The sequence below is a fragment of the Brachyistius frenatus genome, unplaced genomic scaffold (assembly GCF_029030835.1).
Source record: "Brachyistius frenatus isolate BFR_SWC_R1_liver_20210118 unplaced genomic scaffold, ASM2903083v1 Contig_335, whole genome shotgun sequence".
Classification (NCBI taxonomy): Eukaryota; Metazoa; Chordata; class Actinopteri; family Embiotocidae; genus Brachyistius; species Brachyistius frenatus.
In genome coordinates, this window is record NW_027210934.1 from 221,855 (window position 1) to 235,265 (window position 13,411).

At 44.3% G+C, this 13,411-nt stretch overlaps 1 protein-coding gene and 1 long non-coding RNA gene across 3 annotated transcripts in view; one reads left to right on the plus strand and one right to left on the minus strand.

The window, feature by feature from the left end:
* ncalda (neurocalcin delta a) overlaps positions 1-13,411 on the plus strand; it is a 44,396-nt gene that overhangs the window by 21,137 nt on the left and 9,848 nt on the right. For both annotated transcript variants that reach the window (XM_069723588.1, XM_069723587.1), the window contains exon 2: positions 9,112-9,522. In XM_069723588.1, coding sequence (XP_069579689.1) covers positions 9,145-9,522 — 378 coding nt within the window. In that variant the 5' untranslated portion in view covers positions 9,112-9,144. The remainder of the gene's footprint in view (positions 1-9,111; positions 9,523-13,411) is intronic.
* On the minus strand, positions 10,814-11,911 carry LOC138635885 (uncharacterized). Its single transcript, XR_011312189.1, has 3 exons — positions 11,699-11,911; positions 11,261-11,309; positions 10,814-10,836 (listed from the first exon to the last, which is right to left on the minus strand). It is a non-coding gene; the product is annotated as an uncharacterized lncRNA (long non-coding RNA).

Below are 13,411 nucleotides of genomic sequence, written 5' to 3' on the forward strand. Positions count from 1 at the left end.
AGAGGCATTTTTCAATCAGAACCATCTCCAGGCTCTGGACGAGTCACATTTTTTCTTTCCCCGTCTCCACTTTCATAAAGCGCTGTTACACGTGAGGCCACTCCTGTAACAAACACACATCCTCCAGCTGCTCCTATAGTTGCTCTGCAAACAGCTTTTATCAGTTATGGTTCAGCTCTGGCATATTTTACAACCATCCGTCTTCATCTTTCTCAGAGCTAATGGAAATTCGAGCTCCGCAGGTGTTATTAAATGTGCGAGTCGATTCTTTTATTTTCAGTTTCTCAGTCTTCTAAGAAAAATTAAGTTGGACTGAAAAGAGCAAAGCAGGCAGCAGAAGCCAAGATTTACATGATTCTAGAAAGTTTCTTTATTTGTTTTTGTTACTCTGCCAGCAGTGAGATTAAAACGAAGCTCAGATTTGTTTCATACATGCAGTCAATGTCATGAGCACATGTTATTATTGGTTCATGTTAAATCCCTCCGCTGAACACCAATTGTAGTTATAGATTAGCAACGACACAGCTCTTTAACTCTGGATTTTCAGGGCTGCAGGTTCCATTTAAAACAGTCCACTGTGTAACATCTCCTCAGATGCTGCTACACTAACCTTAACCGAGATAGCCACGCACGCACACCTGGACAACCTTTCAATCCTCCGTCTAGTTGGTCCAAATATGAAAGCAAAGCTTTCAAACGGGCTTATGTTAGAATTCAGTCCCAGTCTTCACGGACTTCTTGTTTTAACATTATAAAGAGAGACGGCCAGAGGGTGAGCCAGCTCATGAGTCTAAATTCACCTTAACTAGCTTGCTAGCTACAGCTGATAAACAGAGCTGTCTGCATCTGCCATCTCGGACTAAATCTACCTCTGTCTCAATTCAAGGACCAATCACAGAGCGGTTTACGGTGTGCAGTGTGTGTGAATGGAGAGATCAGCAGGAGGGACTGGATGCGAATTTTAGCAGCAGGTCACAGAACCATAAGAACCACAATAACAGAAAGGCAGACATCTTTTCTGTTCCCCCCCTGTTGGGACCCAGGAATCAGTCATCCAACCAATGAAGCAGGTCCAGTGATCCGGTGCCAGGCAGACAGAGAGCTCCCGCCAGGGCGCCGCATACAGGGAGCCAAACAAATTAGACACGACCTCCGAGTCCGAGGCAGGGGTCGTCTTCTGCTGAGCACAAAGGAGGAGGACCGGAGATCCACGCAGCCGCAGCTGTTGTCCTGCGTCTGGACACGTTTATGCTTCTAATGCTGGCAAAAAGAAGCCATGATAAATAGTTATAATTACTGTTTAATACCTTCAGCTTGGCCACAGATCTCGGCACCGTAGCTTCAAACATGAAATTACCTAACCTTTAAGCTGATTATGAAATTGACGAGAGGAAGTGTGTCATCTTGTGCTTCTCACCAGTTCTCTCTTTTTCTCCTGAATCAATAGGCACTATGTGCGGTTGCCTCCTGCTCTTCCTCCTAGCGGGTCTGTTGCCATAGCAACCTAATGAATGCTAAGGAGACCATTTAAAAGTATAAGGGATGAAAATAACAACTGTGGGCAGGATCGAGCTCACCGGTGAGCAGCTCCAGTCAGAGTCTGTCTGTTGCTGGTCTGTTCAGCTTCTTTCTAAAAGAACGGGGAAGAAACAAGGAGTCACCTACTGGAATAGTTGTCTGTAGTCCAAGTAGGACAAGCTCCTCCGCCCCCCCTCTGGGTCGCCCTCCATCCAGCTCCTGGCTGGCCGTCTGCCAGCGCCCGTCTCCGTGCCCCACCTCGCCTCGCGGTGCCAAGCATTGTCAGGAAGTTTTCTATCTTGGTGTCTTCATACACAGACCGTCTACAGGTTTTAACTTTGATTTCACAGTTTCTGGAAGATGATTTTGGAATTCTGCCTTTTCACCCCAAAAATGAGCACATTGGTTCTAATTTGCCTCCTTAAACAAACACTGCTTCAGTGATGAAACTATTAAATTGTCTGAATTGCCTCCTGGTTGAAAACAGACAACAGAGAGTGCCTCCGAAGGCCCAGTGGGATGTAGGCAGACCCAGTCACCACCCATTCAGCATTTTCTTTCTTATTTTAATTTCTATTTTTGTGTCCGTCTCTGTCCCACCTCCCCTCCACCTCCCCTCTTGTTCCTGCTGTCCATTGTTCTGCTGCCTCGCACCAAGAAGAACTGTGTACAGATGTTTCCAAAAAGAAAGAAAGAAAGCAGCTTTCCCCTTCCCCCTGCTCTGGGAAACTTTCTTATATTGCTGGCTCTTCATTTTCATTTTACTCTCCACAAACCAAAAGTATGTCTTTCTGGTTGCACATCACCTCCCTGTGGTCAGCATCAAATACTTATTGGGGGGTTTCATACCAAACTGCTTTGGTTTTCCTTTGCAAAGTTTGATTTCCTTTGAGATATAAAACAATAAACCACAACATCAAGACCACCTGCCTAAGATTGTGTTGGTAGGCCTTGTGTTGCCAGAACAGCTGTGACCCGTCACCTGTGAAGGTGTGCTGTGGTCTGACGTCAGCAGCAGACGTTGTAAGTGCTGCAGGTCGTGAGGTGGAGACTCCAACTGATGGTTTTCCAACACATCCCACACGTATTTGATTGGATTGAAATCAGGGGAATTTGAAGGTAAAGTCAACATGATGAACGGCGGTCTACTGTTGAGGTCTACGTTCATCCTGACTCGCAGCCTGACGGCTGGTTAGCTACCACCGCTAATGGTTGTCTTTCACAGTACGGAGCAGCGATTCGCCTCCGACGCTGCTAAAAGACCATTATAAATACCATCGTCACCAGAGAAGGCAGAGGACAAGAGAAACATCTGAGACAAGCCGTTGCTATCTGCTAAGCTTTGAATAGTGAGACTGTTATTACGACCAGTGAGTCCTTCCAGTCGCTTGGCCCTAAAAGGGATCCTCCAAACGATTCACCACACAAACAACTCATTCACTTTCAAGTTTATCACCTGCAGGTTTTCCTCAAATGTTCAAAATGTAAGTTGATACCAGAATTTACAGTCAACACATGATGGAAACTGGCAAACAGTGAAGCGTGCATTTTATATGCCTCATATAAAAGAACACGTCTCCTGACATCTGCAAATGAAGACGGGAAGAGATTCAGCCGCTCGGTCGGAGGAGCGCTATCGTTTGTCCCAAAGTGGTCATGAGGTTTGCGTCGTTGGAGATTGGTTTCTCTTCCATGTCTTCGTTCTCTCGGTTCACTGGATTGTTTACACTTTGGGCCCAACGTCTCCTTTTACAAGACTTTTCCGTTTGAGATTCCTGCTCCACAGGACTCTGGTGCAGCTGGACCTGGAGCCCGTTTCACCCGCTGCAACAGCTGCTGCTTTGGGTTTCACTGGGGGGAGGGGGGGGAGGGGGGAGCTGAAGCTAATAGGGCATTGTACCAATACTTTTTGGATGAGCTGTCTTTTAGAGCACGTTTTTTTGTTGTTATCTGTAATCCTGTGTGAAGTATATTTCAGGAGAGTTGGTCAGGTGATCCACTGCATGTTTTGGGGCTCAGAACATCCAACAGCGTGTCTGTTGCAAACAGCTGCTAAATGCTAATTTGGTTTACGTTGAATGGAAACAAATACAGACGAACACAATATCACCCACTAAATCCATGGCAGCATTACAGTTTCTCTTTACACCCCTCAGGTCCTTATGGGAAATGTGGCAATATAAGACTTTATTCAAATGAATGGGCTAAAGTGACTGCTTCAAATAAAGGAAACAGTCGGACCATTTTATGTCCCAATTATTATTTTTATTTGACTGCCTGCCTCCTATGAGGAATATTATTAATACCTTTCTGAATTTGTACAAGTTATTCACAGTTGGCTACTTGCTATTCACCTCACATTCCTGCACCAACACAACTACCCACACACCCACACACACATCGCAGTCACTCATTTGGTGTGTGTGATTGAGAGTAGTGTGCAGCCGATGCTAATGTGTATGCAGCCTACTCAGCCAGAAAGCTCATCAATGGCTGAGATTTTTTGCTGAATGTTACTATGGTAACTGCAGTGAAACTGCTTCATAAGAGAGAACTCGACATGTGTAGGTTGAAATAAAGCTGAGGATGAAGAGGATGGAAATCAGGCAGAAGAAAGGTGCAGGAGACAGTTTGTGAATGGCATGGCAGAAAGATGGGGAGCTTTGAAGAGAGGAAGAAGAGAGGAAGAAGAGAGGAAGAAGAGGCTGATGAGGGCAGGAGTGTGTATCAGATGAAAACATTCAAATATCCAGATACGTGTGTCCTGTATATGAGGCTGTATTGTCTCTTTGTGCTTTCATCCTGCTGCAGGTTGTCTCTGCCCCTCTCGCTGCCTCTCTCCCATCAGTGTATGAGAGCTGTCTCATAAATGTATTCATACAGCGCTGACACCTCACAGCCTTTCATCGTCAAGAGGCCTCGTGTTTCACATAGAAATTGTTTTGTCCACAGAGGAAGTGACCGGAAAGTGTCTTCAGCTTAACCGGTGAGCGTGTGTGTGAAGGAGTCGGGTTGTAACGGTAAATGGTCTGCACTTACAGACCACCTTTTCACATTAGCGCTTTACAATTTCCCATTCACCCATTCATGCACACGTTCACAAACCGATGCCGCAAGAGGTGCCATGCGAGGTGGTCACCTGCCACCGGGAGCGACGTGGGCTTCAGTGAATCGCTCTTTGAATGAATCAGTTTGTTTGGAGTGAGTTGAAGCGACGTTGAAATGGCTCTGCGGCCGGCTTCAAAAGAGGAAACGTGACCGGCTGATGAACTACATTGTATGACATGTTGGCCAATCACATTGTGCAGCCAAATCTAAAATATAAGTGTACAAGAAGCTGTGCATGCTTAATAAAAGGTAGTCACATACATGAAACCAGTAAAGGTTTTACACATTTTATTTCAAATGTCCTGTTCTTGGAACAACAGAAGAAAATACAGGTCTCTGCAGCTACCTGACCATCTGAACCGCAGACTGGTGTCCACTCATTTTAATGTTAGCTCCTGTCAATCTGACTTTCTGACTGACAGTACAGTACACTGTCTCGCTCTTGTTCTCTTTTCAACACAGACGCACACAGACATCCAGTATCTGTCTTCATATCTGTCCATCTTTCGATCCTCCTCTGACTACATTAATAACCATTTCAAACACCAGTCATAAGACAGAAAGAGCTACAAAACCGAGTTACACCAGTGGTTCAAAAAAATCGAATTCAAGAGGTGAGAATTACAAACACACAAACGCACACATACAGACAAGCAGCAATAAAATAAAAAAATAATCCATGTCAACACACCAGCGGGTCGTCAGCAGCTTCCTCGGTCAGCTGAGCTCGTCATCAGGAGCAGCAGAGGGCTTCGTGGCTGTGTGACGTGTGAGCGCAAACGTACATGTACAGGCTGGAAATAGAGTGTGTCATAACAGGTGACAGGTCAGTAATTACAGCCATGAGTGTGTGTGTGTCGGCGGTGTTATTGCAGTGGACAGGCTGATGGCTGAGGAGCCCAGTCGATGAAAAGCTTGGCAGCAGACTGCAGGGTAATCACCCTGCTGTAGCAGCACCTTCAACATTTGCCAGTGCAGTAATTGGCATTCAATCAGTTTTTTCAAACTCTTCATACCAAACCTTTAATTTTTCAGTTTCAGCTGCTTTTGTAGGCTAAAGGATAAAAAAAAAAAAAAACATCTGTGATGTTTTCTTTTGTTTTTCATGATTTGGGATTCTCTTTCATTTCATTTTGAGGGCCTTCTATTCCTTTCTTGTCGACTTCATACAAAATGCAGATTATGTAAAAGCAGATAAACAGCATAAAATATGGAAACAAAGATAAAACCCACTAATTCAATTTCATGTCTGAATACAGTCCAAGAACGGAAGCATGAGACTCGTTGTCATTGTGCGTCGTCGTTTCTGATTCTGTACAGACTTTGCATCACATTTAGTGCCGTGTGTTGGTGCTTTTTAGCACGATCCCCACAACACCGATACTTCTGTCTTTGCATTTCGTCATGTGGTCAAAACTTGTCCGGTGCTTCGATTTTTGTCCAAATTCCTGCAAAACGAGTGACATTCCCATCAGACTCAGCTGCACCGAACGACAGTGAGATGGTGAATATGGAAAACACAGAGCCTGACAGATGTCAGCATGTTAGCATTGAGCTCAAAGTCCCGCTGTATTTAAGAAGAGCCTCGGCTGCTAGCGTGGCTGCAGACTCTTAGAGCACAGAGATGGTTGGAAAGGAAAGTTGTTAAGACGTGACGTCTGACCACATCTGAAGTGGAAAGTGTTTACATCTGATCTGAATGGTTACACTCAGAGGTGCAGTGAGAAGCCAGCTGTCATACGGAGAGGCGAGACGCAATGATCGCTTCGACACAGGGACGGTGTCTCCCAGCAGCCGGTCAGCTGCTGCGTTCAGTTGTTCACATCAAAGTAACAGAAGCAAATGTGCTGCAAACAGAAAGGCAGAGATGTAGGAACCCTGCGTACTTTCTCCTCTAAAGAACAGCTGGTTGATCACAGCATGCGGCAGGTCCACACAAACCTTCCTCATCCAGCAGTGGGAGGAGGAGGGCTCGGGTTTCTGTAGGTTTCTCACCGTCTGACAGGCATTTCTGAAGCAGCATACCGGCTCTTTCACTCCTCTTTAACTTGTGCCAGCAATCCTACAGTCTACATTATTATCTGGATTCATTTCCACATGATGAATTCAGTGGAATCCAGTTGTCTCTTACTTGTCGATATGCTGTCTGTGCTGCCTGTTTAACTCGTTTTGTCTCTGTTTAAATGTGAGAAGGGCAGTTTCTGGCTGTGCAAACAAAAGTCTGTGATAGAAGTAAACCAAGAAAACCACCATTCATTCACCTGCCAATCCAGCGGTTGTTCCCCTTGATGGGGATTCTGTCCTATCCAGACATCAGAGCTCTCTGAAGCTGCTCGGTGACACCCGGCTGTTTTCTTTACTGTCATTTAGGGCATCGCTGGAGCTCCAGCTTTTCCATCAGGCTCTAACAATAGATAGTTTAGCACTCTGATAAGTTATCACTTCTCAGATATCCTCGCTTACATTGTGGGACTTTAGCTTGGTGGTAGCCTCGGTTTAACCTCGATATCAGACCAGACTGCCGAGTTGTCAGCCTCTCTTATTTTCTCATTTCTTTCCGTATGAGATTGTAGTAGTCAGCGTGGCGCTGAAGATGACCTCACTCACATGGATGTGAAAAAGAAGCTCTCTGCAGTCGTGTTTTATGGTTTTGTCACAGCACAGTCATACTCATGGTGCCTTTGAGGACATAAATGACTCATTTCCTGAGACTTTTTAGAGTGAAGGCTGAAGCAAGGTTGACAGCACAGCTGAACACAATGAACACAAATGCACACCATCTAAACTCGTCAACTCTAAAGCAGGTCAGATTACTGAATATGCTGTACTCGTTTTTAGTGCTTATACTTGTGTGGTAATTGCATTGATGTTCTTATGATAACACAAATACTAAAATATGAGCATGAACACTCACATGCGCACTGAGAGGAGGGTTCTTGTAATGAGAGTACAATCTCTCTGAGACCAGGAACAGGCACTTCCTGTTTGTGTCACCAGAGATAGAAAACAGACACACAACTCTTCCACTGGGTCATCATGAACAAGTAATCATGCCGATACATACGATATACACAGCTGTGTGAAATAACCATGTCATAATCAGTCAAATTTTAATACTCAACTCAGTATTACGAAATATTATTCTGCTTCATTTTCAGTGTGCATTGTGATCTTGAAATGTTTTATCTCAAACTTCCTTGTTTTTATTTAGCTGGCTTTGCCCTGTTTGTCTGGATTAACAGAAAAAGACTGAATAAAATTGCCATCATATAATTAAACAATTGATTGTGAATTGGTGAAATCAATCAGATCAAATCAGGTCTCTGTGCTTTAGTGGTGACTTCAAAATTATGGATTTGAAACACATTTCCATGATGTCATTGAACTGCTCAACGATTTATTTTATAACTGGAACAGCAGCACAGGATCTATAAATACTGGATAGTCCATCTGATCTCATAATAACCCAAGATATATATATGAATATTTAAATCAACTGCAGACAGGAATTATAAAGCTTTAATTATAAGTGTTACATACAAACATTGATGTACCAGGATCAGGAAGAGAATAACAAGGCTCTGAATCTGAAGGAGGTTTGCTGAGCAGCTCATCTTACATATCATCTGCCTGTACCACCTCTTCCTTCCTGTGCATCTCAGCCTGGTTTGGTGCGTGTAGTGATTTTATAGAGTAATTAAAGCCGCGTCGGGCATATGGCACCGAGTGTACTCAGAGTACACGGAGCTGTTTTCCATGGAAAGTTCCATTAGTTTGTAAAAGGGAGTGATTTTAGTCCTGATAAACGGCAAGTCTGAAAAAAAGGGTTGTTCATACCTCAGCGAAGCCACTTGAGGACACAGCAGATGGGTCGGCAGCTCCAGTCCACTTCATATTCAGCTGATGTGTACATTGGTTCAAGGCTACACAACAAACATCCTATAATGGAGCCAAATTACGGAACACACCTTTCAAAGTAAAAGAGAGTTTGATATAATAATCCTTTAGATCGATGTGTGCTGGTCGCTGTCTGTCTCTGAATGAGGCAACATACGACCCACTGATGAAATCCTTCCAGTTGAAGGAGCTGTGTGTCGGTGGCCTCGTTCCCAGGTACGATCACAAGGAGCGCACAGTGTCTCCGTTGGTGTCGTGTTTTCAGTCTGGTTTTGCCAGAGAGGGTAGACGGAGCAACGCAACAGGCTGCCTCTTCAACTCGCTCTTCAACTGACAATTGAAAAAGACTCATCATGAAATCTCTGTTGTTGAGAGTGTGTTTTGTCCTCCGATGATGCCACTTTGAAATCCGTCTATACATAAAAACTAATACTTCCATTCAGCTTGTGATTCAGATTTTGAAGGTCTGAACATTTAGAATAGGTGTGTAATAAACTGTTTCTACTGCTTTCATCTCTGTCTTTCACTGTATTGCACCATAAACTGATTATTCATGAAATCAAACCGTCTCACTTCTCTGTCTCGCAGCTGTGAGCCGAGTGATTGACAGGACCGACAGACATGGGGAAGCAGAACAGCAAGCTCCGTCCTGAGGTGATGCAGGACCTGCTGGAGAGCACCGACTTCAACGAGCACGAGATCCAGGAGTGGTACAAGGGCTTCCTGAGGGACTGCCCCAGCGGGAACCTCTCCATGGAGGAGTTCAAGAAGATCTACGGGAACTTCTTCCCCTACGGAGACGCTTCAAAGTTTGCCGAGCACGTCTTTCGCACGTTTGACGCTAACGGCGACGGGACAATAGACTTCCGGGAGTTTATCATCGCACTGAGTGTGACGTCACGCGGCAAGCTGGAGCAGAAGCTGAAGTGGGCCTTCAGTATGTACGACCTGGACGGGAACGGGTACATCAGTAAAGCTGAGATGCTGGAGATCGTACAGGTAAGTGTGTACTAATGCTACTTATCATGCTGACTATGCATAAGAAACGTTTTCGGTGTCAGACAGGAAAAAAGTCCGAAATCTGAAAACAGATTTGTGGATCGGAATTTTTTTTTTCCTTCATTCCTCAGTAAAGATCTGATGGACGCTTTAAATGTATCTGCTGTTTCTTTATATAAAACTGGATTTAAAGTAGTTCAAACCAGCTCCACCTGCAGCAGCTACAACAGTAACATGCTGCTGACGCACGGATGCTTCAGTATTCATAGTCTAATGATGTCAGATATATTACATCAGTCAGAGGGACCAAACCAGCACTTTTACTTGAATACTTCTACAACATTTTGCTGCTGATACTTACGTACCGTTATTGAAGAATCAGGACTTTTACTTGTAACAGAGCACTTTTATGTTGCTGTATTGGTACTTTTGCTCATGTACAGAGCCTGAATACTTCTTCCACCACTGAATGTTATCCAGTCAGCTGAAACCGACTACCTGTCACGTTAACCAGGTTGTAGACGCTCGTATTAACGGTGCTGCCACTGTATCCATGACACACTCTTTATCAAACGAGCAAAACAGAAGAGTGAAACATCCAGCTCTGCTTCAGGGTGAGAGGAAGTTCAAACAGGCATGGAGGTGGATGTGCCTCCTCCGAACACATGATTTCTTAGAGATTTGTCCCTCAAGACCTCATTTACTGCCAACACTGAAATGTCACCGTGCTTAAAAGATGCATTTAGATGAATTGGAAATGTTCCTTATACTGCCAATGAAAGCCAGCCAGGGATTCATTGGCATTACCACGTCTTAAATGTGGCTTTTAGTCTTATCTAGAAAGGAAAATGATGGTTTTTCCATCTGCTCTTCACAGTTTACAGGACGAATGGAGCTCAAACTGAGTCCGACTCACAGCTGCTAAATCACCTCCTGTACATACGCTTGTCAGTGACTTCTGTTGTATTGAGACTGTATTATGTCTTGTCCTGTCATGTTTGTGTACATGTTTTATCTTGTACAAGTATTAGCATATTTTGTCAAAGCCTGCTTGTCTTCCTTTATTGCTGCCAAAACCTGCCTTATGCTGGACAGATGAGGAGGACGTCTGTACTACATCCAGACCGTGTTAAACGCTCTGCATGCTGTCAAACACTCTTTATGACGTCATAGAAAAAAACAAGGAAAAGAAATGGAATCGATCGCAAGCAATTCAAATCAAACCTTTATTATTTTGTAAAAAAGAAGGATATTTGACTTTTCCAGGTATTTTCTGTAAAACCTTTGTTTTCTGTGCAGCAGGGCTCAGCTCACCTTTAAGAAAGAACACAACAAGGAAAAAGGGGCACAGCGGGGGGCATTTCCTGCACAACAGCTCTTCATGTAAACAGACTGCACTGTGTGTGTGTGTGTGTGTGTGTGTGTGTGTGTGTGTGTGTGTGTGTGTGTGTGTGTGTGTGTGTGTGTGTGTGTGTGTGTGTGTGTGTGTGTGTGTGTGTGTGTGTGTGGGACTCTGCCTGTGTTGCTTGTTTTTTAGCCACTTGGTGGCAGCAAAACCAAGTTTTGAACACTTCTTTGACATATTATTATATTACATTGTTGGTTTGGCTAACTTTATTGAAAACACTTGTTTATTTACATATGCAGTGCATACAGAGGTCTGTTAGCATTCATTTGAAGCCGTGCTCTAATCTACCTAATGAATGACGGGTTAGTCACATGCTAGCCAGTCACTCACTTTGGTTTTGGTGCCGGTGGTGAATCGGAGGTTTATTAGCAGAACCTTTCTGGTTCAGAAACAACACAGAAGAGGCGAGAAGAAAAACAAACCAAAACAATGAGCTGAAAGATGCTAAAATGCTCTGTGTACATCAGGGAACTCGTCATTGCATATCACTTGTAGTAACTGCGTCCTTGTTGCTCTAAAAATATTGATTGCAGCAGCTGTAAAGTTCAGTCATGTTTCACTGCTGTTTTCCAACAACACATGGAGGCTTGTATTTAATAATATATTCTCTTGTATAACATCTATCTGATTCACTGCACGACAGGTACAGCAGCTTTACATATGAGATGATCAACGTCTCTGATTCAAGGAAGCCGCAGCCAATCCCAGGAAAAAGGAATCTGCATGTGTCCACCTCTCATCGCTTCAAGGATCAATTAGTCTCCTTACCTCAAGGCTGCTGTGATTCATTCTTCAATCTGTCACTTCTTTCTGCAGCACGGTGACATAAAGCCTCGGCCCACTTCCCATTAAAAGGTGCTACTGTTCACAAGGACAAAAGAACAGAGCGCTGACTCAGACGCTGGCTGTTTGCAAGACTCATCAGCTCCAGGGACTAAGAGGAAAGCGTGCTGAAGCAGTGGGTGCATGGACGCATGGACGCATGGACGCATGGATGCATGGATGTTGTTGATTAGCTGCAGTTTGTTCATCACTGAGAAACATCCGGTTGCATCATTCAGCTTCGTACTTCAAATCTCAATGAGCTTCAGAAATGCAGCACGACTCTGTTTCACTCCTTAAATTAGATCAGACGGTGACGTCTGAGAAAGAGCCGAGGGCCATCTCACTTTCTCTCTCTCTGCCTCACACACACACACACACACACACACACACACACACACACACACACACACACACACACACACACACACACACACACACACACACACACACACACACACACACACACACACACACACACACACACACACACACACACACACAAACTCACACACACACACACAAACTCACACACACACACACACACACAAACTCACACATACACACACACACACACACAAACTCACACACACACACACAAACTCACACATACACACATACACACACACAAACTCACACATACACACACACACACACACACACACAAACTCACACTCACACACACAAACTCACACACACACACACACACACACACACACACACACACACACACACACACACACACACACACACACACACAGTAAGATCCCGGTAAGATCCCGGTAAGATCCCGGTAAGATCCCGGTGTGATCCCGGTAAGATCCCGGTAAGATCCCGGTAAGATCCGCCTTCAGGAAGATCAGAGGGCAGATTTTGGCAGGTGGTTCTCATGAAGCTAAATCCATCCGTTTAATGCAGGTCAGGAAATGTTACCCTGCTAATGGGCTCGACCAAGATGGCAAACATGGTAAACATTACATGCTAAACTTCACCTCCATTTCATTGGTAATGCAGTTATTGTGTGTGTGTGTGTGTGTGTGTGTGTGTGTGTGTGTGTGTGTGTGTGTGTGTGTGTGTGTGTGTGTGTGTGTGTGTGTGTGTGTGTGTGTGTGTGTGTGTGTGTGTGTGTGTGTGTGTGTGTGTGTGTGTGTGTGTGTGTGCAGTTATCTAAAAGCACGCTGTGCCTAAATACTGAGTCAGATTATTGTCTTCAGAGGCTGCAGGGGTCCTTGTGACATCAAATTATGAAATGCCCTGTGGACATAATGTCTCACTTCCTTCACTAATACATGTACTGCTGGATACAGCAGCTACACAGCGGTACCATTGTTCTCTAGTGGCCATTCGTGGTACAGCAGCAGGAAAAACAACAGAAATCTTCATCTTGTCATATATCCATGCACATATGTAATATGTAGCATGAACCTGTGCAGCGATGCCCATGCTCTAGAAAAACAAACGGGATGCAGGTTTAGTGGGATGTCAGTATGTACTTAGTTTGTAGCATGAGATTCAGCGGTCTCTGTGAGACTTTTACTGATTGTTCAGCCAAATGCCTCTTACAGAAAAAAACACATGCGTTTACCATGTTTTCCACATGTGATCACATGTATGATCCATGTTTATGACATGTTACAACATTTGATAACGTGGAAAATA